This window comes from Artibeus jamaicensis, unplaced genomic scaffold, assembly GCF_021234435.1.
Source record: "Artibeus jamaicensis isolate MK-2021 breed Jamaican fruit bat unplaced genomic scaffold, CSHL_Jam_final contig_477, whole genome shotgun sequence".
Classification (NCBI taxonomy): domain Eukaryota; kingdom Metazoa; phylum Chordata; class Mammalia; order Chiroptera; family Phyllostomidae; genus Artibeus; species Artibeus jamaicensis.
Window position 1 is genome coordinate 8,885,523 of NW_026521854.1, and position 25,080 is coordinate 8,910,602.

A 25,080-nucleotide genomic window follows, 5' to 3' on the forward strand; every position below is an offset into this window, starting at 1 on the left:
CAGCCAACCTGAAGGGGTGTATAGCTCAAATGGCGTGAAAGACGGACTTGATTTGGAAGGCCCGGAACAAGGGCCTGCAACGTGAGCCAATGGAAAGCCGTGGAAGGTGGGTCCGAGAGGATCTTGGCAAATGGCAGACGCTGATGGGCGTGGCCTCTCCTGTGATAGGGGCGTGAGGCTTGCAGCGCAAGCCAATGAAAGGCGAGAAAAGGAGGTACTTGTGTCTGGGAGCGTGACTACGGCTCTGTGTCCGCAGGACCTGCCGGACTACAGCGTGCTGCAGTGTCCCGGGGAAGAGCCAGGAGGGTCTTCTGGGTCACGTGACACTTAGGGCGCCGGATTCCCCTGGAATCAGGGCATTGTCTTGTAGATGAAGGTTGAAGTACGTCGAGGGTTGGAGAAACATCCTGGTGCGACTTCACCTCGTCTCGCGGCCCGGGTTCAAGCTCAGACTTGGGCTCCGGGTCTTGTTCGAGGGCGGGGCCTGGCTGAACTAGTGGATAACGCAGGCCAAGCTGAGGGCGTGGCCTTATCGTTCTTAGTGAAGTAGATCGGTGGGCTTTCTACTGGGGCAGAGATTTTGCACCTTGACGTGAGAGGCGGTCCATTGAGTAGTAGGTAAGTGGGGAAATAACTATTATGAAGCCCTGGTAGTTGCTCTGACCTGTAGGCTCCAAGTTTGGGTGGTGGTGGCGATGTAAGCATGGGAGTCTAGCTTTGCGAAGGTCTGGGTTTGGATCCCGGGTGGCGTGGTCTGACTCTCGGGAGGCTGCACCTTGAACCCTGAGGGGTGTGGGTCCGGCCTGAGGTTAGTTGTGTAAGAGGCGGGGCAGAAACTCCGGGGAAGAGGCGTGGCTCAGGACCCGTGTAGGAGAGCGGGCGTGCTTTCTTCTGGGTAATTTATGTTTGTGTCCAGGCCCTGTAACTCCCCTTTCTCCTTTAGGTGTCACCTTATGGAGACTTTCGCAGCCGCCGCCCCTTCGGGGAACTTCTTCCCCTCCTTGGTACTCCTGGTCTGTGGAACGCTAGTGGCTGCAGTGCTGGGCGCCGCACACCACCGCCTGGGGCTCTTTAATCGGTTGATGTACAAGGTGCGGGGGCACTGATGGGAGGCAAACTGCGGGGCAGCCAGAAGAGGGCTGACCTCCTCATGAGAGGGACTGTCGGGAGATTCTTTCCAGGGCGCTGCCCCCATTGCCAAGCATATGGGCCCTGGACTTTGCTTTGAAAGAGTTAATGGGGAAGTTACAGCTGCCAGGGCTTTCACCACGCTCCTTCTCTAGAGGGCTCGAGTCCTTTTCACAGAACAGTGCTTCTTGAACATGCTGGGGTCATTGCTGCTGCTACAAAGACAAGTACCAGAGGATGTGGCCGGGGCAGTTGCTTTCTGCTGAGCTCATTGCTTCAGAGGGATTATCTCATGTACCCAACAAGTCCCTGAATAGATGCCCTTGTTTCTGTCTGCATTTTCCTCAGAGAAAACCAAGGCTCAGAGAAGTTGTGTGGTTGCTCACTTCAGATGACCTCTTTGGGGAGGAGCTGACTCTGTAGACATGGCTCTGAACTACTTGGCTCCTCTCTCAGAAATTTACCCCTTCCCCAGTCTTTCCTAGCCTGGAGCAGCAGCTTTGACCCCTTCTGAGTACTTCCTCATCTAAACAGAAGCAGTGCCACTGGCCTTGAGGACTTGTGGAGCTTTAAGGCAAAGGCCTCTGGTGTTCAGGGCTGTGTGGAATATGGGGCTGGGAGGCTGCTCCCCCTGCCAGGCACTTGGTGGCTGGCAGCCTGTCAACTGGGCCTGGCCCAGTAAGTGGGAGGGAGCCTGGAAGGCTGGAGTCAACCGTCTGGCTACCAGCCCTGTTACTGGAGGGCAGGCAGTTCCGGAGTCAGAGCTGACGACCGGTGCCTTATGCTGTTGGCCAGCCTTCCCTGGGTGTGGCAGAGCCACCCTCCCCTCTGTCCCTGACTGCCCTACCATCCCCAGGCAGACAGTGTAACAGAGCGGGGTGCTGAACAGTGTGGATTTCATGGGGCTTCGACTCTTGCTTGGGCAAGATCTTTGTCCGCTTAGTTGTGAGAGGGTATACAGTTGACCCTTGACTAATGTGGGCCCACTTATTTATTTAAAAAGTAAATACAGTAAATATATTGTCCTTATGATTTTCTTAACAACACCATTTTTCTCCTAGCTTACTTTATTGTAAGACTACAGGATATATTACATATAACCTACAAAATATGTGTTAGTTAACTGTTTATATTATTGATAAGGCTTCCAGTTAACAGGCTATTTGTAATTAAGTTTTGGGGGAGTCAAAAGTTATCTGTGAATTTTTTACTGTGCAGGAGGTCAACACCCCTGCCCCCTGTGTTATTCAAGGGTCAACTGTAATGACATGAGGATCTGGTAAGATGATGTGTTGTCCCCCGTCACATCATCTGCTCCCTCCCTCCTTCCTCGCCCCTTTTTCCACCTGCCCCAGTACCCTTGCCCTGGTCCTTGACAGTCTTGTTCTTCCCCTTCATGGGTTCAGGTGGACAAGGAGAGCATCCGGCATGGTGGGGAGAATGTGGCTGTCGTGCTGAGGGCCCACGGTGTTCGGTTCCTTTTCACACTGGTTGGTGGGCATATTTCCCCAGTGTTGGTGGCCTGTGAGAAGCTGGGCATCCGTGTGGTGGACACGCGCCATGAAGTCACGGCCGTGTTTGCTGCTGATGCTGTGGCCCGCTTGACCGGTGAGGGCAGAACGGAGAGGGCTGGGGGCTGAGATGGGGGGCAGTCTTTCAGGGGCAGGGTTTTTGGGGGGTGGCCAGGAAGATGGACATAGGTGCAGAGGGTGACAGAGTCTGTGTTCCAGGGACAGTGGGTGTTGCAGCAGTGACGGCGGGCCCTGGCCTCACGAACACAGTGACGGCGGTGAAGAACGCTCAGATAGCCCAGTCCCCAGTCCTACTTCTGGGTGGGGCTGCCAGTACTCTGCTGCAGGTGCTCTGCCCTCAGGAGATGGTGGGGGATCCAGGAGGGCTCGAAGGGCTCACTTACATGGTAACTCCCTGAACCCCTGTCTCTACCAGAACCGGGGTGCACTCCAGGCCATTGATCAGATGTCCTTGTTCCGGCCACTCTGCAAGTTCTGTGCTTCTGTGCGTAGGGTGCGGGACATCATGCCCACTCTGAGGACTGCAATGGCTGTTGCCCAGTCGGGCATCCCGGGTAGGTGGTAGAGGGCTGGGTAGTGGTCCCAGGGTAAGGTCCTAGGGCCTGGGGGTTGGGGGAGACATGGCAGGTTCAGTGTGTTTTCTGCCCCTGCAGGCCCAGTGTTTGTGGAGCTGCCCATAGATGTGCTGTACCCCTACTTCATGGTCCAGAAGGAGATGGTGCCAGCCAAGCCACCCAAGGGCCTTATGGGCCGAGTGGTCTCTTGGTGCGTACCCCACTCCCACTGTGCCCTCCCTTCTTCTGCAATCTCCTGCCAGCATTTATCCCACCTTCGACCCATTCATTGATTTACCCATCAGTTGAGAGGAACCAGTCCTGGGAATAGCATTCCAGGTAGAGAGTATAGTGTATACAAGTGTCCTGAGGCACAAACAACTTGGTTGGGAAAGCAGGGTGGCCTGTGTGGCAGTAGCAGGTGTGCAAAGAGGAGAAGGGTAGCCACTGAGTTTAGAGCATGGCCCACTGGGAGTGCCTGCAGTTTTATTTCCAATCTGAGATCCATTGAGAAGCATTGCAGGGCCTTAATAAGAGGTGGGGGATACCCTGAGGCAGGTTTTCATTTGTCCCTCTGGCTGCTGTTGGAGAACAGACTGTGGTTGGTTGGGTGGACGTCGGGAAGCCAAGAGAAGGTGTGGTGGACCTGGGATGAGAGGTGATGGTGGCCTGGGTATGGGCAGTGGCTGTGGGATGCAGAGACATGGACGGACCACATATGAGTTCCTGGAGAAAGGACAGTGGGTCCCTGCCTGCCTGTGCCATGGGCACAGCTCCGCTCTGGGGCTTTGGGTGGTAAGTGGCCAGGATCTGGAAAGAGCAGGGTAGTAGGGGCTGGCCTGGGACAAGCCTGAAGGTTTTCTTAGAAGATCTAAGGAGTTTGAGGGGCGCTTCCTCCAGTTTAGCAGATAGGAAGGGGTCACAGCTTGAGTGGAGGTATGTCATAGTGGAGGTGGGCCTGGCTGAAGCAGGCGGAGGTAGAATCAATTCTTGTCTTTCTAACCCTTTCCTCCACATCCCTTTCCTTTGCCTGTCCTTGCCCCTGCTTCTTCCAGTCCTCTTTCATGTGGTTAGCAAATGCTGCTGTATGCTAGGTACCAGGATGGGCATGGGCGATGTCAGCGAATGAGACAGACAGGTCCTGAACCTAGAACATGGGAGGTGTGCCTTGAGGGGCAGCTTAGGGAGTAGCGGTCTTACTCAGTGTCTTTTATAGCAACGCTTTGAATTTAGGTATTTTAGGCATTTGGTTAAGGAATGCCAACATGTATGTTAAGGAACCATGTTGAAGCCCTTGTCTCCCTCAGCCATAATCCCTGCTGGATTTTTTTTTTAAGATTTTATTTATTTATCGGTAGAGGGGAAGGGAAGGGGAGAGAGAGAGAATCATCAATGTATGGTTGCCTTCGTGCATCCCCTGCTGGGAACTGGCCTGCAACCCAAGCATGTGCCCTGACTGGGAATCGAACCGCGCTTGTCTGGTTTCCCTGCTGGATTTTACAGCCAGAAATAGATAGGGGGGTTCAGGGTCCTGACACATAGGAGTGGTTGTTTACCACACCTGGGAAGCAGAGTCTTTAAGTGTTTCCGTTCCATAGCTGGTACAGCCTCTTTGCTCCCTGGCCTCCCCCGTCCTCCTCTCTCTCAGGCTTCCCTTCTCAGCCTCCAGCAAGTCTGGCTCTTCTATTGCCTTTTTTTTAATTAAATCAATTTTCAAAAAAGTTTTCAATTACAGTTGACATACATTATTATGTTAGTTTCAGGTGTACACCCCAGTGATTAGACATGACATAACTTGCTGTGGTCATCCCGGTATGACACCGTACATAATTGTTAGACTAATACTGACTGCACTCCCTGCGCTCTACTCTGTTGTCCCTGACTGTTCTGTAACAACCAGTTTGTACTTCTCAGTCTCTTCACCTTTTTCACCTAGTCGTCAGCCCCCCTCCCATCTGGCACTTGTCCAAATGTTCTCTGTATCTATGAGTCTGTTTCTGTTTTGCTTTTTTATTTTGTTTTTTAGATTCAATTGTTGATAATATGTATTTTTTGTCATTTTACTGTTCATATTTTTGATCTTTTTTTTCTTCTTAAAAACAACCTTTGAACATTTCATATAATACTGGTTTGGTGATGATGAACTTCTTTAGCTTTCTCGTGTCTGGGCAGTTCTTTCTCTGTTCTTCAATTCTAAATGAGAGCTTCGATAGGTAGAGTCATCTTGGTTGTAGGTTCTTGCTTTTCATCACTTTGACTATTTCTTGCCAGTTCCTTCTGGCATGCAAGGCTTCTGTTGAGAGATCAGTTGACAGTCTTATGGGAACGCTTTTTAGGTACCCACCTGCTGTTCTTTTGTTGCTTTAGATTATCTCTTTGTTTTTAACCTTTCGTATTCTAATTATGATGTGTTGTGGTGTGAGCCTCTTTGGATTCATCTTGTTTGGAACTCTCTGTACTTCCTGGACTTGTATGTCTATTTCCCTCACCAAGTTAGGGAATTTTTCTGTCATCATTTTTTCAAATAGATTTTCAATTTCATGCTCTCTGTTCTCCTTTTGGTATCCCTGATCCGGATGTTGGCACATTTGGAGATATCCCAGAAGCCCCAGGCAGGAGGTGCAGGCCAAGGTCAGTTGCCACTTGTGTTCTGCCCCGGGGCCACCTGGCATGATCTGTAAAGCAATATGTAGATGGCTGTTACTTGTGCTGGGCTTAGAGGTGCTCGTGTGAAGCCAAGCTTTGAACCAAGGCTGACTGTCACTAGTGCTGAGTCTGGGGCCACTTAGTGAGAAGGGCTCACTAAGGGCTTACAGGGCTTGCTGCTTGTTTGAGAGATTTTAGGAAAATCTGAAGCATGAATCAAGACGAGCCATTTGTATGGAAAAGCCCCTGGAAACAGATTGGGAGGGCCCAAAAGTTGGGTGAGGCCACACCTCAGGGAGTCACCAAGGTGGGGCAAAACGTGGGAGCCAGGTTGATGGAGTCTCAGATATGGCACCAGTCTGCAGGCTCTGTGGGGGGGGGGGGGGGGGGGGGGCTCATCAAAACAACGATGGGCTCTGCCAGCACTTCTGTCTGGGAGAAAGCTGACCCTCTAGCTTTTCCCTGATACCAGACAATTTAGTTCCTCTCCATATATCTCTGGTGTCTATTAAGTTGCTGCCCCAGTGCTGGAGCTCAGAGAGAGTGAGTCTGAATAAGTTGTCTGTGGGCCCTTTAAGAGGCACTTTCTAGGGCTCCAGAAGCCCTTGTCTCCCTCAGCCATAATCCCTGCTGGATTTTACAGCCAGAAGTTATGGAGACTTCTCTTCCTGGCACTGGAACCCTGGGCTGGGACCCCTCATTCCTCAGGTGAACTTCTGTAGCTGAGACATCCCTCCCAGTTTTTATCTGCCACATGTGGGTGTGGAACCAGTCTGTTTTGTATCTCTGCCCCTCCTACCAGTTTCAGTGTGGCTGCTTCTTTAATTCCGTGGTTGTAGGACTTCCATTCAGCCAGATTTCAGGCAGTTCTAAATGATGGTTGTTCTGTAGTTTAGTTGTAATTTTGATGAGGTTGTGTGAGAAGGTGAGTAACCTGGTTTACCTGTGCCACCATCCGGATCAGAAGTGCTGTGCCATTTCTTTCCACGTTGGTATCCCAGTGGTTCCTTTTTTGGCCTCTTCTCATTCTCTGCAGTCTTGACTCCTCTAAAGAGAAACAGAAACTTCTGGTTCTGATTGCTTCCTGCCAACACCTACGTGTCTGTTTTTGGCCAGATTGGATGTTCTTGAGGGCAGAGCTAAGCAGGATTTATGTGTATCTCCAGAGCCCCGCAAAGGGCTTCACGGAGAGTTGGGGCCCTGTGACCCAGTGAGTAAGGAGACAGAGAAGGGGTGTCAGAAGCCTGAGAAAGAGGAAAGTGTACTGATGATGTCAGTAGCTTCCACTGACATCACTGATGCTTTTGCTAAGTGCTCTCTATCCTGAATGAATAGATCACTGAACCTTGGGGAGGGAGGTTCCTTTTTACATTTTACAGAGTAGGATGCTCAGAAAGGTTAAGTCACTTGCTGAAAGTCGCACAGCTAGGAAGCAGCAGAGCCACCTCCACCTGATCCTGCAGCTATGGCCATGATTCTGGGACTCATGCCTGTCACTTGTTTCTGAGGGTCTATGTCAGGTTTGGGTGGTCATCAGAAGCTTCTGAGGGAAACAGGCTACTAGAGACTTTGTAACTGGGGGTTGTCTGTCCCTGGGCCATTGCTCGACCACCCCGATGCCCATCCCTCTTCCCTCCTGGCCCCTTTCTTCCTTCAGCCCCTCCATTCAGCTTCAGTTCCTTAAACCCAGTAAGGAATCCTGGTAACCACCCCTTCCTCTCCTCTTTGCAGGTACTTAGAGAATCACCTGGCCAATCTCTTTGCAGGAGCCTGGGAGCCTCAACCTGAGGGGCCCCTGCCTCTGGACATTCCCCAGGCACCTCCCCAGCAGGTAAATTGCCTCTCTTCCCTGGCCGGGGATCCCCACCTGGAGGGACAGCCTGTCCTTTAGTCAGTACTGGGGCCTTGATCTTGGGGGCTGATGGTGAGTCAGGGTCAGCTCTTTGAGCTCTACCTCTCGCCCCAGGTTCAGCGCTGTGTGGAGATCTTGAGCCGGGCCAAAAGGCCTCTGGTGCTGCTGGGGAGCCAGGCCCTACTGCCCCCGACACCCGCTGACAAGCTTCGGTGAGAAGCCTTAGCTCTGCCTTAACTATCACCTTCCTGGTCCCTGGTCCCTTGGTGCCCTATGGGGATGGGCAGCCCCTTGGTCACTCTTACCTCTGTTTACCTGGACCTGCAGGGCTGCCTTGGAGACCCTGGGTGTCCCCTGCTTCCTGGGCGGGATGGCACGAGGACTGCTGGGCCGAAACCACCCTCTCCACATTCGGCAGAACCGCAGTGCTGCCCTGAAGAAGGCAGACGTCGTCCTCCTGGCAGGTGGGCCTCGGCCTCCTCCCCGCCCTTCCCTTTCCCTGTGTGCAGGACCCGCCTTACCCTGTGACCCTGCCCCTGCTAGTCTGGTACTCATTGGTCTCACCCCTTCCCCTTTCAAGGATTTGGAACAACCCTGAATTTGAAATTCAGGTGAACTCTTGCCAGGTTGTAGTTGCACGATATGACCCAGCTTTGCACAAAGGAGGACACAGATAGTGGGCCCCTGCGGAACTTTCTGCACAGCAGTTACATTTGTATGTGTTATACAGTGTTTATACTTTATACAGCACATACACCTGTGGCATACACATTTTCACATAAAGTGCCTTGAAACCTTTCAGACACATAGTACTTGTATCCGTTACCTATTGCTGCGTAATAACCATTCCTACCCTCAGTGCCTCAAATTGCAGTTATTATTTCCCAAGACCCATCTACAGGTAAGGTGGTAGTTTTTCTCGTTTTGGCAGGGCTCATTCAGGGGTCTGCGGTGAGGGGGGCAGGAGGGCAGCTGTGCTGATCCAGGTTGTGCTGGCTCAGATACCTGCAGGTTGGCTGGGGCTCTAGCTGGGCTAGCATGGATTCAGCTAGGATTCTGAGTTCTCATTCTTCCCTAACTTCTCCTCTGTAATCCTCATCACCCAGTAGGCTGGGCCTGGGCTGGTTTAATTGGTGGAGGATGAGAAACATGTAGGGCTGAGGGAACAAGGTTATTTAAGAGAGGGAGTGGAAGCTGCAAGGCATATTGAGGTCTGGTCTCAGGAATGAATGCCAGCATTCCTGACACACTCTGCTGGCCAGAGCACATCCTGAGGCCAGCTCAGGTTCAAGGGCTGGGGAGCTACAAAATCATTGCAGGGGGCGCTGGTCCAGGGAGAGGTGAAGAATGGGTACCCTTTTGTATGCAGTCTTCCTTGGTGGATTAAGTTAGGTAGTGGGCACCCCCAGGACAGTGGCCCTCCATCCACTATTCCCCTATCCCCTGCCCCAGGAATCGTCTGTGACTTCCGCCTATCCTATGGCCGTGTCCTCAGCCGCAGCAGCAAGATCATCATTGTTAACCGTAACCGGAAAGAGATGTTGATCAACTCAGACATGTTCTGGAAGCCCCAGGAGGCTGTGCAAGGTGAGCCCCTAACGAGCCCGCAAGTGTCCTTCTGAGCCCTCTCCTGGCTTCTGCTGCAGCTGGCCTGAGCTGGGTTCTGGGTCTGGACTCTACCCTAAGGGGGCACCCAGTCAGCCAGAGATGTGTTTTTGGCTCTCAGACTGATGGGTGCTTCTGGACGAACAAATGGTGTGTGTGCACTGAAGGGCAGGCCTGGGAATGTGCCTGTGATCATGTTCCCTGGCTGCAAAACGTCTCATGCTGCCTGCTGCTGTTAGGACAGAGAGCTCACTCCTTGGCCCCTGAGGCCTCTGTCATCCTGTCATAACCCCGCTACCACTGTCCAGTCTTCCCCCGTGGCCTTCTGTGCCCTGCTTTGACTTGCCCATCATTCCAAGGACATGGACTTCCCTGCAGTGTAGGTGACAGGAACTCTTGTCAAGCAGAGAAATGGCACCATTTCATTTGTGTTTGGGAAGGTCCACTGTAACAGCTGGGTGGGCAGCGAGTTGGAGGAGGCCAGGTGGTCTTTTAAGGAGACCAGGAGGTCAAGGGGTCTTTTAAACAGGGTCGGGTTAAGAAATGACAAGGCCTGGATTGGAGATGGATGGAAGGAGAAGCTCAACTTCTCTGATCCTCCAGAATATTACTTCTTTCTTTCTTTTTTAAAAAGATTTTTAAAATTTACTTTCAGTGAGAAAGGGGAAGGGAGGAAAGAAGAGGAGAGAAACATTAATTGGTTGCCTCTTGCACACCTCCAATTGGGGACCTGACCCATAACCCAGGCATGTGCCCTGACTGGGAATCGAACCTGCAAGCTTTTGGTTTGCAGCCTGGCACTCAATCCACTGAGCCCTACCAGCCAGGGGCAGGATATTATTTCTGAATGGAGATGATGAAAAGTATATCATCGCCAGCTCGTGTATTCGTTCACAAGTACTCTGCATGCCTGGGTTGTAGACATGTGCTTGGCAGATGGAGGTGGTTTTAGTGATATCTTTCAGAGGAAGAGTTGCTAGGACTGTATGGTCCAGGGTGTGATGGGGAGGCAGGCGATGAGATTGGCTTAGGTTTCTAGTCTGCTTTGCGCATCTTGTTTTTCTAGCCTTGCCCTCCCTCTCATCCCTTCTGCCTTAACCTGGTTCTAGAGTCTCTGGGGTGTGTTTTGCCCATTTTTCCCAGTGAGCGCCCCTGGTCTGCCTCCCTGCCTCCTGCTGCAGGGCTGCTGTTGGCTTCCTGCTGTCTTTGAGCCTCTGGTGCTGGAAAGAAAGGAGGAAGCCATCTCTCTACAGCTGTACCCTCTTCCTTCTCCAGGAGACGTGGGTTCCTTCATGTTGAAGCTGGTGGAGGGCCTTCAGGGCCAGACGTGGGCCTCAGACTGGGCAGAGGAGCTTCAGCAAGCTGACTGGCAGAAGGAGCAGTCCTTTCGGTGGGGGCTGGTAGAATGGCCATGGAGGGTGGTGGGTTCCCAGCAGCGTCTGCTGCTGGCCCTGCTGACCTGCACTGCTCCATTGCAGGGAGAAGGCGATGATGCCTGTAGCCCAGCACTTGAACCCGGTGCGGGTGCTGCAGCTGGTGGAGGAAACTTTGCCTGACAACTCAATTCTGGTGGTGGATGGCGGGGACTTTGTGGGTACTGCCGCCCATATGGTGCAGGCCCGTGGCCCCCTGCGCTGGCTTGATCCTGGTAAGGAAGGGCCTACCCCTGGAGACTTTTGTACCACTCAGGCCCCTTAATAACTACCTTCTCTTGGTTTCCTAGGGGCCTTTGGGACTCTGGGGGTTGGTGCAGGATTTGCACTTGGGGCCAAACTGTGCCGGCCAGATGCTGAGGTGAGTCAGGGCACTGGAGGCAGGAGGCTTGCTGCTTTCTGGGCCATGAACTACCCCAACCATTTCTGTCCCACCTCAGGTCTGGTGCCTGTTTGGGGATGGAGCTTTTGGGTATAGCCTCATCGAATTTGACACCTTTGTCAGACACAAGGTAACCAGGCTGCCCCAGGGGAAGGCTGGGGGTTCTGGGAGATGTCATCAGGGCTGGGGAGGGAGTTGCTTCTGTGTGGTGGAGGACCTCTCTCTCTCTGTGTCCTCTGGCTGGTGAAGCCTGGGGGCTGAATGTTGTGGCCTTGCCTCACCTTCTCCCTGCAGATCCCAGTGATGGCCTTGATAGGGAATGATGCTGGCTGGACCCAGATTTCTCGGGAGCAGGTGCCCTCTTTGGGCAGCAATGTGGCCTGTGGCCTGGCCTACACTGGTGAGGGGTCTGGTTTAGGGGGGCTATTTACGGCTTTGCTGGGTGTGTGTTCTTCCCTTGGGCTGGCTGCATGGTGGGCTGGGTCCCTGCTACCATCTGACTTGACCTCCCCTTTTAGATTATCACAAAGCAGCTGTGGGCCTGGGGGCTCAGGGCTTGCTGCTGTCACGGGAGAATGAGGATCAGGTGGTCAAGGTGCTTCGTGATGCCCAGCAGAAGTGCCAAGATGGCCACCCGGTTGTAGTCAACATCCTTATTGGGAGGACGGACTTCCGCGAGGGCTCCATTGCTGTGTAGGGCCTTGTGGGTGCCTTCCCACCCCTGGACTACCAAGCTGGTCTGGAGTCTCATCCTTGCCTGTTCTGGGCCTACCCTGTGAGGCCCAGTGACCCTACAACCCTGCCTGAAGACAGGCAGGGGCTGAAGCTTCCTGGAAGCGCTGGAGAGCCCTGGGGCTTTTCTTTGTGGGCCCAGTTGTGCCCTTTTTCTCTTTTCTTACACATTGAATAAACCATCTGGTCAACCTGGATCCAAGTACTCACCCCAGAACCTATGCATATTGATTTATTGTTCACAAAGATGTGAGGGGGAGGGGGGGACAGGAGGGGACCTTACTCTCCCACTGGAACTCTGGGACCCACTGAGACACCAGTGTTGGAGATTTCAGGGTGCTCAGCATTGTGAGGCCACCCTGCCCGCCGGCCCCCCACCCCCCGCCATGGTCCCTGAAAGAGCCCCACACGCCTGCTGCAAAGGTGTCCATGCACACTCATCCTCACACGCAGACATGCATGGAGGCAATAAATACGTTCCGTACCAAAGTGACCCCAGCCTGACACTTCAGGTGGGGCCCCTCCAAGAGGGAGGTCTCGTAAGTGCTCAATTTCTTTAAGGATTGAGGAAGAATTGGGGAAGGCAGGGGCCAGCTGGTTTGAGGCAATTGTGGGGGTTTTCCCTGGGAAAGAGTGGGGGAACAGCTGTTTTTCTATAAGCTCCAGGCTGTCCCTACCCAGCTGGAGTCTGGTAGGGGCTGTTCTTGACCCCGCCCCAAACAGCGCCTCCTCAGAGTCCTTGGATCCTCCAAGGGAGGGAGAAGCAGAGTGCAGTGCTCAAAGCTAATACTGATTTGGTCGGCAGCAGCAAAAGAACCGACTGGGAGTGGGGGTCTCTCATCATCCCAGGGTGACGCTCACATTAACTGGTGTTTCCCCAGTACAGGGGAGGCAAGAGAGGCCAGCCCAGCAAGCGGGAGAAGCCCTTGGTACTTAGCGAAGATAGTCAAAACAGCTCGTCCCAAAATATCCAGTCCCTGGCCTTTGCAACCAGTACCCAAATAATTTAGCACTGGAAACGAGAAATGAACCTCAGCATCTGGCTGGCTGGTCGGTCACTAGGCAACTCCCCAGCAACCAGGAGCTATGCCGGACAGACTGGTCTGGTCCGTTTCTGTAGTTCAGGTCCTCCTTATCTGAAGCCGGGCCTTTAGCAACCGGGGTCCTGCCCCACCAGGCTCAGAGGCACACGTTGATTTGCTTAGAAAGTTCTCTCTCTAGGTCTAGGATGAGGGCGTCAAAGTCTTTGAGGTTCAGGTGCGGGTTGAAGGGCGCCTCGAAATCATCCTCAAAGTCGGCGGCGCTGGTCTGCTCGCCCGCCTCCTCATCCTCTTCTTCACTGTCACTGCCTGTCACGTGGTCGTAGTCCGGCCCGGACAGAAAGTCCCGCCCACAGGGCAAAAAGTCCCTCCCGCAAACGCTCCAGTCTCCAGCGTAGCGGTTGCTCGGGGGGCTCTCGGGACCACCCCGGCCGCGGGGGCGAGTCACTACTTCGGGAGCCGCCAGCGGCAAGTGCAGCGGGGGCTGTGGTTTGGGCCGCGGGTACGGGTCGAAGCCCGGAGCTTCTGGAGACCTGCGTGGATCTGTGGAGGAAGAGGAAGGGCTTGTGATGACATTACGCACAGCGAGGGGAAGCCAAGCCTGTGACTGGCTACGTAGGTAACCATGCCCCTGATTGGTTGGTTGAAAGGCAAAGCCTCCGACCGATCACGACTTCATTGGCTAAGCTGGTTGCTTTAGGCAATCTGATTGGCATGTAAAGAGGCAGCATCAAGCATGGATTGGTTGGACCTGAACTATTTACTCTGATGAGGGGCGTGGCTCGTTTGAAACCCGAGATTTTCATTGGCTGCCAGAGAAAGCATTCCCTCGAAGGCCTGGCTCTGATTGGCGGTGCCGGCCAGGGCGGACTCACCTGGCCACGCCTGCAGCAGGTAGTGCAGAACTTCGATGTGACGTTTGAAGTCTACGGTGTTGGCAAGGCCCGGGCTAGAGGTGCGGATGCGGGACCTGCCTGGGTCCTGGCGCGCCGGCAGCAGCACGGGACCGAAGCACACTGCCAGGTTCTGCGCGGTCATTCGGTTGTGGGCGTGGAAGGAGGAGACCAGGCGCAAGTGATCCAGGAGAAGCGTCAGTGTGGCCTGAGAAAAGAATTGGGAAGGCATGAGGGAGACTTAGGCGCCTCAGAATAGGGAAACTGAGGTTCAAGGTCTCAAAGCTGGGAGATGACGGAGCTAAGACTTAACCATTAGGTATTAGTATTATGATCCCATTTTGCTGGAGGGGAGACCAAAGATAACAGCTTTGGAATGGCAAACCTTGAACTTGAACCCACACTTCTGTATTTTAGGAAGGGTTGGTATTAATCCCATTTTATAAATGAGGGTACTGCAGCACAGAGAAGGTCCGGTCTTGTCCAGGATCCTATAACCAGGAACCTTCCTTGTGGTATGTTGACAGATCTGTTTTCAGAGTCTGTTTTGTTTTTATCCTCACCCGAGGACATGTTTATTGATTTTATAGAGAAGGGACGGGAGAGAAAGAAACATTCATCAGCTGCCTCCTGTAGGTGCCCCAAATGGGGACTGAATCCACAGCCTACGCATATGCCCTGACAGGGAATTGAACTTGTGACTTTTCCTTTACAGGATGATGCTCCAACCAACTGAGACACAACCACACCAGCCATGGCTAGAGCCTGCGTTTTTGATATGATCTGGCTGTGCAACCTTGGGTAAGTCACTCAACTGCTTTGGGTCTTGGTTTCCACATTTATTTAGTAGGGATACTAATAGGATCTACTTTCTTTTTTTTTTTTTTTTTTTTTTTAGCATCTACTTTCTGACGCCACAAATGGCCATCACTGGCCCCAGGCATGGGTGAACTGTTCGACTAATGTCAGCCCACTCCCTGTCCCACCCACTCTTACCCGGGCCCAACTCACCCGCTCCACATCCGGCAGGCAACTGAGGAGCCCACGAGTACCCTCAGTGCTGGGGGGAGCCCTGCTCGGGGGCCCTCGGGCCATGGCCTCCAGCACCACTTGATAGAGGGGCTGAGTGATAAGTGGGGTGGGCAACTCCCGAAGATAATCCTTGAGGATGCCTGTGGACACAGGGCCCACTCTGGTCAGGGCAACCTTGGCTTCTGAGGCTGGAGGGGTCAGCTGGGGCTGGGGGTGTGGGAAGAGGAGGACAGGTGCAGGAAGGTGAAAACAAGGCCAGACAGAAGAGGTGAGGTCCCAGAGGAGCAACAGGGACTGCCATGAAGTGAGGGTTGAATCAGGAGCAGGCAGATATGAGGTGGGAGGGGAAGAGGCATGCTGACCAGTGATGACATTGATATCGGGGTACAGGTCCTCAGAGAGGCAGACAGCCGCACTGTCTCGCTCAAAGGCGTCCCGAAGCTCTTTCTTCACAGCTGCCGAGCCGCATAGACGGTACAGCCCCACTACCTAGGTGTGGGAGCAGAGGGGGGGTGGCTTCTCGCTGGGGCCACAGACTGATCAGGGCCCACTGGGGAAGGGGCTGGAGTTCTGGCTCAGGGTGGCAGTTGGCTAAGAGGTTGGGGGCTAGCTGTAGCCTCAGTGGATGCCTTCCTGCTCCTCTGACACTTGTCATAGGGTTCCCACCTGGCTGTCTGGATAACCTGGACCTGTAAACCCTCTGCTTGGATCACAATTGTCTTGATACCCACATCCTTTGATTTACGAACTTCTGACAGGAGTCCTCAGCTCACTTGTCACCTCCTTTAGGATGCCTTCCCTGACTACCCCAGCCAGCAGGTGAAGTCCTGCTCTAAGTCCCAGCTTCTTCACTCTTGTCCCAGCCACAATCTTACATTTGTAACTTATTACTGGAGTCATGTCTTTTGTGCCTTGAGACTCTGAGCTCCAGAGGGTTGGGATCCTGTGTCACTAAGTGGGTGGATGACCTGTAGGTTCCGGGACAGGTACTGTGGTCTAGGGGGGGCCTCCTGACCTTGTCTAGGCTGGGACTGGAGCTCAGAGTATCCCAGGTAGGGTAGGGATGGGGCAAGGCCTGGCCTCTGTGTCCTGGGTGTCCTGGGGAATGGATCTGAGGTCTGGGGGCTAGCTGGGGTGTGGGGTGAGAGGCTCACCCGCAGACCTCGGCGCTCGATCTGTCCAACACACTTCTGAATGATGAGGGGCACTTGGCCTGGGGGCTGCTCCCGCTCCACCAGCAGACACAGGGGCAGCCCAAATACACGGGGCTCAGCTGTGCTGGGTACTTCCTGATGCTCGGACAGGGTCAGCTTGGCGTATAGCAGCCCCTGGGGCTCCAGGCGCACGGCCAGCTGCTGGGCCTGGCATCCTGAAGACACAAGGGGACTTGAGTCGGCTCCTGTGCCCTGGCCTCCTACTCCAAGCCACACTCCCACCCTGAGCATGGCGCCCTGGGCACTCTGGAGGAGGGCTGAATCCTGTACCCTACACCGCTTCTCCCCAGGGCCATGCATCCTACCTCGGAAAACTGTGGGAAGCAGCACAGTGCCCTGGGCACAGGGCCGGTGCCGCCGTACACAAGGGTCCCACACCAGCACAATGGCTCGCAGTAGTCGGGCAGCCTCGAGTTCCAGGTGGAAAGTGTGGTCCAGCCTCAGGAAGTCTGGCCCTCCACGCAACGGCCCGGTGCGGGCCCTGGCCACCCCATCCACCTGCAGCAGGCAGCAGAGGTCTCTCGGGGTGGCCCCAGGTGCCGGCCGCAGACCCCCCAGCCCATACAGATGCAGGCTGAGGCGGCCCCAGAGTGCAGCAGGGGGCGCTCGGGCTGATGGGCCCACCTCATAGGGCTGGAAGGCGGTGGGCGACGGGGGCCCCACTGGGCGCTCTGGTGAGTCACCATCACTGAGGTACCCGGCTCGCAGGCCCCGGGCACCCCCGGCCACTGCCGCCCGCCCAGGGGTCCCTACACTGCTGTCCAGGTGGTAACGACTGATGACGGAGCCAGCGGGGGCTGTCCTTTCACGCTCTCGGCCAGCCCGTGTGCCTCGAAGACTCAAGCGCCGCCTGAGCTCTGGCAGCTTCTTCATTTTCATGGAGAGGCGCCTGGCAGGGCCTGGGGATTTGGTTCGAGAGGCTTTGGCTGGGGAGCTGGCAGGGGCCACACCTGTGAGAACAGCAGACCTCAGGGTTCAGCATGGAATGGGGCTGAGGCCTGTGGTCATCTTGGGGAGCCAGGGAGGAGGGTTGGGATGGGGGTGGGTGGGTGAGGCTTGTGCTCACCTTGTGGGGCCAGGCCCTGCGGCTCAGCCAAGCCTGGCTGTGGCCCTGGGGGCTCAGGTGCCAGGGGCCTGGGGTCCTCCTCAGGGATGGGGTTGTACCAGATCTCTCCTGCAGGCTCCCCGCTGCCAGGTGCCCCAGACCCCAAAGCTGCCTCCTCTGGTGGCTTGGCCCCGCCTAGCACCCATCTTCGACTGCTGGGCTCCAGGCTCTGCAGGTAGGCTCCCCGTGAGGGACTGCGAGATGCCTCAGGGCTGGGGGGCCCCTCTGCTCCAGCCTGGGACCTTTCGAGGGCCTGGGGCTCTGGCTCTGGAGGACTGGGCTCCGGGCGCTGGACTGGGTGTCCTGACAGAGAGCGAGGGAGTAAGACCCAGCCCCCCTGTCCCACAAAAGAGAAGCCCCGGCCCAGGCTCTTCCCGCAGCAGCCCAGCAGCAGTTGGGATGTTTGTTTGGAATGGGGTCGGTTACCAGCTTAGAGTGCACTCCACCTTAGTCCCGAGATCCCTAACGTCCCTCTGCCTCCCACCCCAGGGGGTCCTGTGTTCCCAGCTCCAACTCTCCACCCTTCTCAGTTAACCCTGGCATAGTGCCCTGCCCCTGCCCCTTCTCCCTGGGTGGCTTGGGGCAAGTCCCCTCCCATCTCTGACCCTCAGTGTTGTCCTGTGACATGGGGGGATCCGATGTTCTCTCCAGGGGAGCTTCAGAGAGCTAGGCGTGGGGAGCACTTCCTGGACCCCCGTGTTCGATCGCGCACACAGCGCCCAGTGGACGCCGGCCTGCTTGCTCGGAAGACAGGAGCAGGCACGACCGGGCGCACAAGGTTCTGCCTTCCTGTGGCATGCCCTCCCCTGTGCCCCCACCATGGCTGTCTCCCACATCCCACCCCTGCGGGGGGCGGGCCATCTCAGCCCAGACCAGAATCCTGTGGTCACTACTACCCTGGCGCCTCCCCTCTCCGACACCCCAGGCTGTTTCCTGTGTGTGTTTGTGCGTGGGCACCCAGTCCCATCTCTCTACTCTGGGGATCTTTGGGGAGGGCCTGAGGGAAGGTCAGATCCAGGAGTCATCTGGCCTCTCTTCTTTAACTCCTGCCTTCCCCGGACTTCCTGCCCTACGCAGCTCCCGTTTCTTTAAGGTCTCATCTTGCTCGCCGGCGGACTCCCTCCTCCCTCACCTCTGATTTCCAGCCCCCAGGACTCTCTCCCGGGCCTCTATTAGGAGCATAGTCCAAAGAGCTGTTCAAGTCACTTAACTAACCCCGGGCAAATTACCCAACCGCTCGGTGACTCAGTTTCCCCACCTGTACCAAGGGGACAGTTTCCTGGGGCTGCTTAAGGTTGTTGCAAGTGCAATCATTGGGTAATAGGTGAGAGGGGAATGAGGGCTGCCTACTGTGATGAATGCGCCAGGTCTCTGCCTCCTGCAGAAGCGCGCCCCTCCTCCCCCGTCTATCCTGGGTCTCCAGGGCTCTGGGTGCCTCGTGCAGTGACTGGGCTCCAGTGTCCCAGCTTCCCATCCCCTCCTCCCTCCACTCTCGAGGCTCTCCGCTTTGGCCCCATTTCCTGTCAGGGGCGAGGCCCCCTCCAGGGCCTCCCAAGGAGTCCGCAGCGCTGGCATCCCAGGCTACACGCAAGTAACGGTCCGCGCCCCTCTCCCCACAGTCCCTTCCTTCCAGGACCCCTTCCCGCCCCGGATCCCCAACTCCAGCCCGCAGAGGGCTCCAAGGGGCTTCCCCTGCCCCTCCAGCAGACTCTCCTCGGGCCCGGGACACCTTCCAGACCGGGCGGGGCTTGGCGCCCTGTCCTTCGGCCCCCTGTCCTGCTCACCGCGCTCCTTCGCGTCCGACTTTTTCCGGGGAAGTTTCTCCCGGCCCCGCAGGCGGGAGAAGGTTTTCCTGAGCAGTGGTTCGGCCATGCTGGGGCCCCGGCCGGGCCGAGTGCGCCCTGGGTCCGGCTGCGCCGCCCCCCGCCCGGCCGCCCCGCCCGGCCGCCCCGCCCGGACAGCCCCGCGCCCAGCGCCAGCAGGAAGCGCATTCCGGGAATGCTTGGCCCAAACTTTTTTTTTTTTCCCCTTCCCGAGGCCTGAGCGAGTGATGCTGGGAGTTGTAGTCGCCCTGGAGGGAGGGCAGGGAAGGGGGCTCTGGGCTGCCTTCCTGGGCTCCGACTCCTATAGGGATATATGGTGGCGCACGTCGGGCCCTCGTCTTCCTTCTTTCCCGCTCTTCCTTGGTGATCACTGGTTCTCTTGGCTTTACCTCCAAAACAGATCCTGCACCTCTCCCTTCTGCCCCACCCGCTGCTCTAACCTGTTGTAAGCCCTGGCATCGCCCCTTCCAGAGGCACCGCTCTTCCTTGGTGTCCTGGGTGCCTCCCGGGTGCCCGCCTCCTCCCCAACTCCAGTTACTGCCGCTGTTTAAAGAATCGCCCCCAAATGCAGTGGTCGAGCAGACATTGCACGATGCTCACGGATGCCGCGGTTCAGGAACCGGGGCGGGGCAGAGCTGACACGGGTCGTCCCTGCCTCTCGGTGGGAAGGACCCCGAGGTTTGGAGGTGACACAGCGGCTAGGGGTCCGAAGCATCCGGAGGCACTGCACGCACAGGCCCGCAACTGCCGCCAGCTGCGCGCGGGACACTGACGCGCCACCTGGGAGGTAGGCGGGCTTCTCACACAGCCACACACCGCTCCACAAGTGAACAGGGCAGAAGCTATATCACTTTTCCTGACCCACCCACCCTCGAATATCACAGTGTCACTTCAAGAACCAGCTTCACGGGGAGGGGACATAGACCCATCTCTCTCTGCTGGTGACGTGTCAAGATGACCTTGTGCAAGAGGCTGTGGGACGGGAGATCCTTGTGGTGGTCTTGAGAAATCTAACCCTCCACCTCCCTACATTCCATTCTCCACTCAGCGCCCAGAGTGGACTTAAAAAGTTGGAATCAGATTGCCGCCCCCCCCCCCTGCGGCTGAACAGTCTTCTGGTGACTGCTCACCCCACCTAGGATAAAGTCCAGATTCCTACAAGTGAAATCCAGCCCAACCAAGTTCTGGTGTCATCCCCTTTGGTGTCCTCAGTGCTGGTCTCAGCCTCGTCTCTGGGACTCCTGTACATCAAACGGCTCCTGCCCCAGGCCCTTTGCACAGGCAGCTCCCTCTGCCTCAGAAGCCTTCCTCATCCTTGAGTTCCAATGGAGCCTCCTTGGGAGGCCCTCCCTGGCAGCACACCACCATCTAGTTATGATTACACCTCTGCATTTCTTGGAATACCTGTTGCAGCTTGAACTTAATAGTACCAGTAGTAGTTTGCTCTGGTTTGTCTTAGTTTATCTGCATCCCGTCTAGACTGAGTCTCCACCTGATGCTTGTCTGTCTGGTTCACTGCTGACTGTTTAGGCAGGAGGTCAGGTGCCAGGTGATGGAGTCTTGGACAGACAGAGTGGCCAGGAGGCCTGGCCAGGAGAAGCTGTGTTCGCTTATAATGCCTCAGTGCATATCTCTGTACTTATCCTACTTGAGTTCTTTGAGCTTCTTAGATGTGCAGATTATAGCTGTCATTAATGCTGGGAAGTTTCTTGACCATTATTTCTTCAAATATTCTTTCTGTCCCTTTCTCTTCTCTCTTTCTGGGAGTGCCGTTGTGTGTATGTTGATGTGTTTGGGAGTGTCCCCCAAGTCTAGGACGGCTCCGTTTTTTCCCTGGGACGTGTGTGTCTGGGAGGAGTCAGGCTGGAGAGGGCTCAGCGCGTCCCATGAGATCCCTGCCCAGGTGGTTCTGAGGCAGCTGCTGATAGTGGGGAGAGACGTTGGGGTTCAAAACAAAACCTCTTCACAAGTCCAAGGCAGAGGATCCCAGCGGGTGCCCCAGAACCTCAGGGGAACTGAAGACTGGTATGAGGTGAGAGCGGCCCCTGGCCCCACCCAGGCCACATCAAATGATGGGAAAGCAGCCACATGTCATATCAATTTTATTATTTTTCAAGGTACACCTTTTGGGAAGTTTTCTGTACTTTGTCTGTTACATTTATTTGGCTAGTTGTAGCTCATAGAGTTCACACTTGGCTGTGGTTCTTTCTCAGCAATCAGAAATTATTTATTTATTTAGTTTTAGAGAAAAGGGCGGGGAGAAGGAGGGAAAGAAATATCAATTTGTTCCACCATGCATTCATTGGTTGATTCTTGTATATGCCCTGACTGGGGATCGGACCTGCAGCCTTTGGTGCATGAGACAACACTCCAACCAACCGAGCCACCTGGTCAGGGCCGGGTAAGGGTGGACATTTTTGATCAGTGAGAACAAATGATCTACAAACCACATACAATGCAGTGGTTATGATGCTAAATTTCCCACTTTGGGACACTTGCACTGTTATTCATCTGGATTCTGGTGCTTGCTGTTTGGATTTTGGAGCCCGTGTGTGTGTGTTTTCTTTCCTGCAAATGTCCTCACTGGCTGCAGGTGGGATGTACTGTGCTTATGGTCCCTGATGGGTACACAGACCAGCCGCCAGCACACACGAGATTTGCTGAAAGAGGACATGCAGGTGGAGGGCCTGGCGAGTCTGAGTGAGGGCTCTGCGTTTCCATGGCGGGCGACGGGGTCAGTGGGTAAGTGTGCCGGCCCCTCCCCCTCGTGGGAATGACTGGGGGGTATGTTCCACACTGACCCCCAGAGGTCGGCTGCCCACTGTGGGAACTTGCATATCAACACACTCTTGACCAACTTCATTCCCTTTCCAGTCTCATTCCCTCTCCACCCCCATTCCAGCATTTCCTGGGTCACTTCCCAAATAAACTACTTGCACTTGAATCTTTGTCTCAGGGTCAGCGTCTGGGGGCCCAGAGCATGCAGATGTTCTCGCTTCAGTTTCCTCCTCAGGCCAAAAGGAAGACTAGCTCCCCCGGTTTTCATGGCTGCAGGGTGGGGCGTGTGTGTGTGTGTGTGTGTGTGTGGACTAAGTTCCTTGTCTCTGCCTCCCAGGTCCTTCATTCCTGGGGAATGGAAGGTGGAGAAGGTTATGGCCAGCAAGTCCTAGCTTCCACCTGCATTGTCATTCCCTTTTGTTCCGGCCCCTGGCATCTTCCAGGGTAAAGAGGTGAGTGCTGCAGCTGGGAGCCAGCCCTCGGAAGCACCCAGGAAGAGGAGGCTGCCCAGAGATGTCCACGGGTCAGCACTGGGGAGCTGGAGGGAGAGAGGGTGGTCCAGTCACCCTGAGGCAGCCTCCTGAGGCAGGATGTGGTGTCACCGGGGAGGCAGGAAGCAGTGGGGCCTATCTTAGACAGAGCCTCCTTGTGACCCTTGGAAAAGCCCAGCCAGGCAGCTGTGGAGCTGAAGTAGAGCTGCAGGGTGTTACCGAGCTGTGTTTTCCTTTCATCATCTGCAGGCCTGCTGGGCTGTCCTGCGGGGCCAGGCCCCAGGGTACATCCCGCTGCGGGCCACCTGCAGTCCCAGCAGCCAGGCCAACAGCTGCCCTGGGGCCTTGCTTGCAGGGACTGGGGTGCTCATGTGGCTACTCTGTTGGGAACAAGTGGCCTCAGGTGGGCAGGGAGGCAGGGACCCCAGGTCATTTCCCAGCTTCTCCTTTCTCCCTCCTGTGTCTCTGGGCTCTCCTGCACATTCCAAAGAAAGGTCTGGCCCCTGCTGGCTCTTGAGGGGTGGCCTCTAAGCCCTCCGTATACCTGGGGAGAGTATACAAAGAATACAAAGAGCTTACAGAGAGTTATGCTAGCAGTGTGAGTTTCAGGGGGTGCCTTGGCCACACTGTATCCGTTTGCCCTCTGGAGGGCCCAGAGACTGAGTAACTAAGGTGAGCCACGTGGGTGGTCAGCTATGTCTGTGTGACTGTTAGGGGCTGAGTTGTGTCCCCCACCCCCAACTTCATATGTTGAAGTCTTAACCTCCCTCCCCCAGGAACCCAGAATGTTAAGTGTATTCGGAGATGGGGGTCTTTAAATAGGTGACCACATCAAAATGAGGTCTTTAGAGTGGGCCCCATCCCCGCCTGACTGGCCTCCTTACAAGCAGAGGGGAGTAGGGCCCCATCACACACTCACACAAGGAGGAGGGACCCGTGGAGACACAGGTGGGAGACGGCTTCTGTGAGCCAAGAAGAGACTCAGAAGGAACTTTCAGCCTCCAAAACTATGAGAAAATAATTGTCTGTTGTTTAAACCGCCAAGTCTGCGGTGTTTTATTGTGGCGGCCCTTGGGAAGCGGTGTGGTGGCCACATCCCAGGGAGAGCCCTGGGCACGAAGACTCAGGTGAACTTCTCTGGCCGGTGGTACCTCACACGTATGGTCACACGTCACTGCTGGGGGAATGAAGCACCACCCACCCAACTCTGTGGGGAGGACCACCGGAAGCTTGTGCCTGGTCCCTCCTGGACCTCATCCCAGGTGCTTTTTGTCTTTGCTGATTTTAAGGTGTTATTTTTTTCTGTGATAAACCGTGAGTATAACAGCTTGGCTGAGTTCTGCGAGTCCTTCCAGCAAATCACTGAACCTGTTGGTGGTCTCGGGGGCCTCCCACTGTGCAGGTTCACAGAGATGGTGGTGACCACCGAGTCCTGGGCAGACATACACTTGGGAGTAGGAGCGCCCCCTCCAGGACCTTGCATGCGAGGACTCTCACTGAGTCCTTCCTTTTGCCTTGCCAGCAGCAGCTTTGCGTACACTTCCAACGGGCAATCAACCTTTTGCCCCATCTTCCTACCTCCCACCACGCCCCCGCCACCTGGGGCAGGCCTTGAGCTGTCCCGACCTGCAGTGTGACTTTGGGCAAGTCACCCACCTGTGAGGCCATCCAATCACGATGGAGAGAGAGGGTTCACGTTTCGGGGTCACACTAGGCCAGACTGGCATCCCCCCTCCCAAATTCAGCATGTGGCCTGTGGTAGTCAGTTTCCCTCTTTGAGCTACAGTGCCTAAATCTCCAAAATTGCTTTGAGTCACCCAATAAAATCCCATATGGAGAAAAAGAAGTCTTATTGTACTCAAACTCTGGCCAGGGGTACTCTGCTCCTTCCGACCTAGATAAATTGGCTCAAACCCCTCCCAACACCCTGCTGAGGGTTTGGAGAACCCCTAGACCATTGTCTTCCCATGGTCTCCTGCTACTGCTGAATTAAACAGTTCTACTGTGAGATCGCCGTTCCTCCTGCTTCCCTCCTTGCTTTCACTAAGGCTCTTGGATGTGCGACAGACTTTCCCGGAGGCTGGAGAGTGGAGAAAGGATTTACATCACATACCACAGCAACTTGACCTTGGCATCTGTTTCAACCCAGCCTACCCAGTCGCCTCATCCTCATCCTACAGTCTTTCCATTATGCTGCATCCTAACACTCGCAACCATCCATCCATCCATTTGTCAATTTGTTCATTTATTCATTCACCAAAGACATGTATTTTGAGAGGCTGCTGTACTAAGTGTGAGGGTACACAGCTGGGCAAGATGAATGAGAACACGGCCTCAGCTCCCAGCTCTCAGTCATGTGGGTGAAATAGACATTCATCAAAGAGTCACACAAATGAATATAGAATCACTGATGCGATGAGGAGAATGAGGTGATAATGAGTGCGGTAGGGCCTGTGATGTCTCTGGGGCAGGGAGAGGGTGAGAAGAGGCTTCCCCAAGGAAGTGGGGTTTGCACTGAAATCTCAAAGTCAAGGTGGCATTAACTCTGGGAGGGAGTGAGGAAGGGGGAGCAGTGTGTGCAAAGGTCCTGTGGCGCCACCTTCAGAAGATCTATTTCTACAGTATTTTTTACCTTCTTAAAAAAAAGCTACAAGTCTTTATCACTACATTTTGGGAGAGAAGAACACGTAGAAGGCAGGTATTAGCTGCAAATCTTTCTGAATCCTTCTGATGACACCAATACATTTTCTCAATGGAAGAGTAAAAGAAAAGGACTATATTTATTACGTGTAAAGTGTTATAAAATTCAAGATCCAGTGTATGTAAAGTTTCACGGGTGC

General features: G+C 55.0%; 2 protein-coding genes and 1 long non-coding RNA gene across 4 annotated transcripts; 2 read left to right on the forward strand and 1 right to left on the reverse strand.

The window, feature by feature from the left end:
* Positions 1-228: 228 nt before the first annotated feature.
* Positions 229-12,073, forward strand: ILVBL (ilvB acetolactate synthase like). The gene is made up of 16 exons (XM_037162602.2): positions 229-618; positions 944-1,091; positions 2,535-2,736; positions 2,859-2,986; positions 3,076-3,214; positions 3,314-3,425; positions 7,592-7,691; positions 7,827-7,924; positions 8,040-8,176; positions 9,165-9,299; positions 10,593-10,707; positions 10,796-10,965; positions 11,041-11,111; positions 11,191-11,262; positions 11,427-11,532; positions 11,651-12,073. Exons 2-16 carry the CDS (start codon positions 954-956, stop codon positions 11,827-11,829), a joined length of 1,902 nt encoding a protein of 633 aa, XP_037018497.2. The 5' UTR covers positions 229-618; positions 944-953; the 3' UTR covers positions 11,830-12,073.
* An 8-nt stretch (positions 12,074-12,081) lies between these two features.
* Positions 12,082-19,101, reverse strand: SYDE1 (synapse defective Rho GTPase homolog 1). Of its 2 annotated transcripts, XM_037162589.2 has the most exons (8): positions 18,933-19,101; positions 17,110-17,451; positions 16,349-16,993; positions 15,984-16,198; positions 15,192-15,318; positions 14,809-14,969; positions 13,780-14,005; positions 12,082-13,447 (listed from the first exon to the last, which is right to left on the reverse strand). In XM_037162589.2, exons 1-8 carry the CDS (start codon positions 19,018-19,020, stop codon positions 13,044-13,046), a joined length of 2,208 nt encoding a protein of 735 aa, XP_037018484.2. In that variant the 5' UTR covers positions 19,021-19,101; the 3' UTR covers positions 12,082-13,043. The 2 variants fall into 2 exon arrangements, with proteins under 2 accessions (XP_037018484.2, XP_037018474.2); XM_037162579.2 differs by having other exon boundaries at positions 14,809-15,318.
* LOC119061883 (uncharacterized) lies at positions 13,838-15,716 on the forward strand. Its single transcript, XR_005084872.2, has 3 exons — positions 13,838-13,927; positions 14,513-14,598; positions 14,696-15,716. It is a non-coding gene; the product is annotated as an uncharacterized LOC119061883 (long non-coding RNA).
* Positions 19,102-25,080: the final 5,979 nt, after the last annotated feature.